The 1,185-nt window shown below is 40.2% G+C and overlaps 1 protein-coding gene across 1 annotated transcript; it reads left to right on the top strand.

Moving 5' to 3' along the window:
• The first annotated feature begins 314 nt into the window (after window positions 1–314).
• LOC137737910 (uncharacterized) lies at window positions 315–1,185 on the top strand. The gene is made up of 2 exons (XM_068477492.1): window positions 315–548; window positions 869–1,185. Exons 1-2 carry the CDS (start codon window positions 420–422, stop codon window positions 968–970), a joined length of 231 nt encoding a protein of 76 aa, XP_068333593.1. The 5' UTR covers window positions 315–419; the 3' UTR covers window positions 971–1,185.

Below are 1,185 nucleotides of genomic sequence, written 5' to 3' on the forward strand. Positions count from 1 at the left end.
GTATCCTTAGTTTAAGTTCCTTACGACTATTGTTAATTCTCTTCGGTGAGCCTAAAGCATAGGAGGATAAATTGGCTTCTGGAGTTACAAAACATGCCTCTCACTTGTTATTTCGTGAAAAACGTAACGCACTTAAGTTAAAATACAACAATTGTTTAACTAGGTAGGTTAAATTTGGACAAATGAACCTATAAAAACCAAATTGAAACATTGGAGCAGCCCATTAATAATTTTCTGACAAAAGCCCGCCGCCCGGCCCAATGTCACAGACACTCTGGCGGGTACCAAGAAACAGTACAGCCCACGTATCCAATTCCTCATCCGCACACGTTCACCTCCTGAACCTCTCTCTCTCTGCGAAGGTCAATCATTTTCTAGGGTTTGTGAGCTGAAGCTTCATACCTGAGCCAACAGGGAAGATGTCGAATGTGGGAACTTCGAAGGGACTTCTGGAGATCGGAAAATTTGGCCTGTACGTCTCCATCCCCATCGTTCTTATGTACTCCTTCGCCAACAACTCCAAGAATCTCCAGAGATTCATGGGCAATGTAATCTCTCTATTTCTCTTTACACACACACACTGATGTTGTGTTAATTTATTTTTTTCGATGTATAAAATGGAATAATTTTTAGATGCTGAAAGAATCTGGTTGAAATCTGAATTGGGTTTATTGGATTATAACGTTGTAGTGTTATTAAATTGAATGATTCAAAGTTGAGATGATAGTAAATCTGAAATTTCACAATGATTAAGTTAGAAATTATTACATAGCGAGAGGCTTGGTGAAATTTCACGTGGGTTTATTAATTTAACCATGTTTTAGAGGCAATCAATGTATGGGTTTAATTGTGTTGTTATGGGGTGCAGCATTCGTATGTAGTATATCCACCAGAGGCACCGAGACCTCCGTCACCGGAGGAAATGAGGGAGATGGCACGAGAGCTAGCTCGGAACAAGGCTGGCCGTTGAGGCTTTTGCTGCCTCTGTCGTAACTTGTAAGTGCCTTGCTGCTATATAGAAATGCTATATTTGTATTTGGATTTGTGTTTAAATAAATGGCGAGGCAGAGGGCTTAGTAAGTGGATTAGCTGTTCGAATACACGTATGAACTTGTAATGTTTGTGATGGGGTTTGGCCTCCTCCGTTTCGGTTTGAAAAATATGAAACTTGAATGAGCTTTGTGA

Source organism: Pyrus communis, chromosome 6, assembly GCF_963583255.1.
Source record: "Pyrus communis chromosome 6, drPyrComm1.1, whole genome shotgun sequence".
Taxonomy (NCBI): domain Eukaryota; kingdom Viridiplantae; phylum Streptophyta; class Magnoliopsida; order Rosales; family Rosaceae; genus Pyrus; species Pyrus communis.

What these genes read in the sequence shown, in the direction of transcription:
- LOC137737910 (XM_068477492.1), top strand. Translation starts at nt 420, where the DNA reads ATGTCGAATGTGGGAACTTCGAAGGGACTTCTGGAGATCGGAAAATTT. An exon ending in TCCAGAGATTCATGGGCAAT is followed by an intron (nt 549 to 868) that starts GTAATCTCTCTA and finishes TATGGGGTGCAG; the next exon opens with CATTCGTATGTAGTATATCC.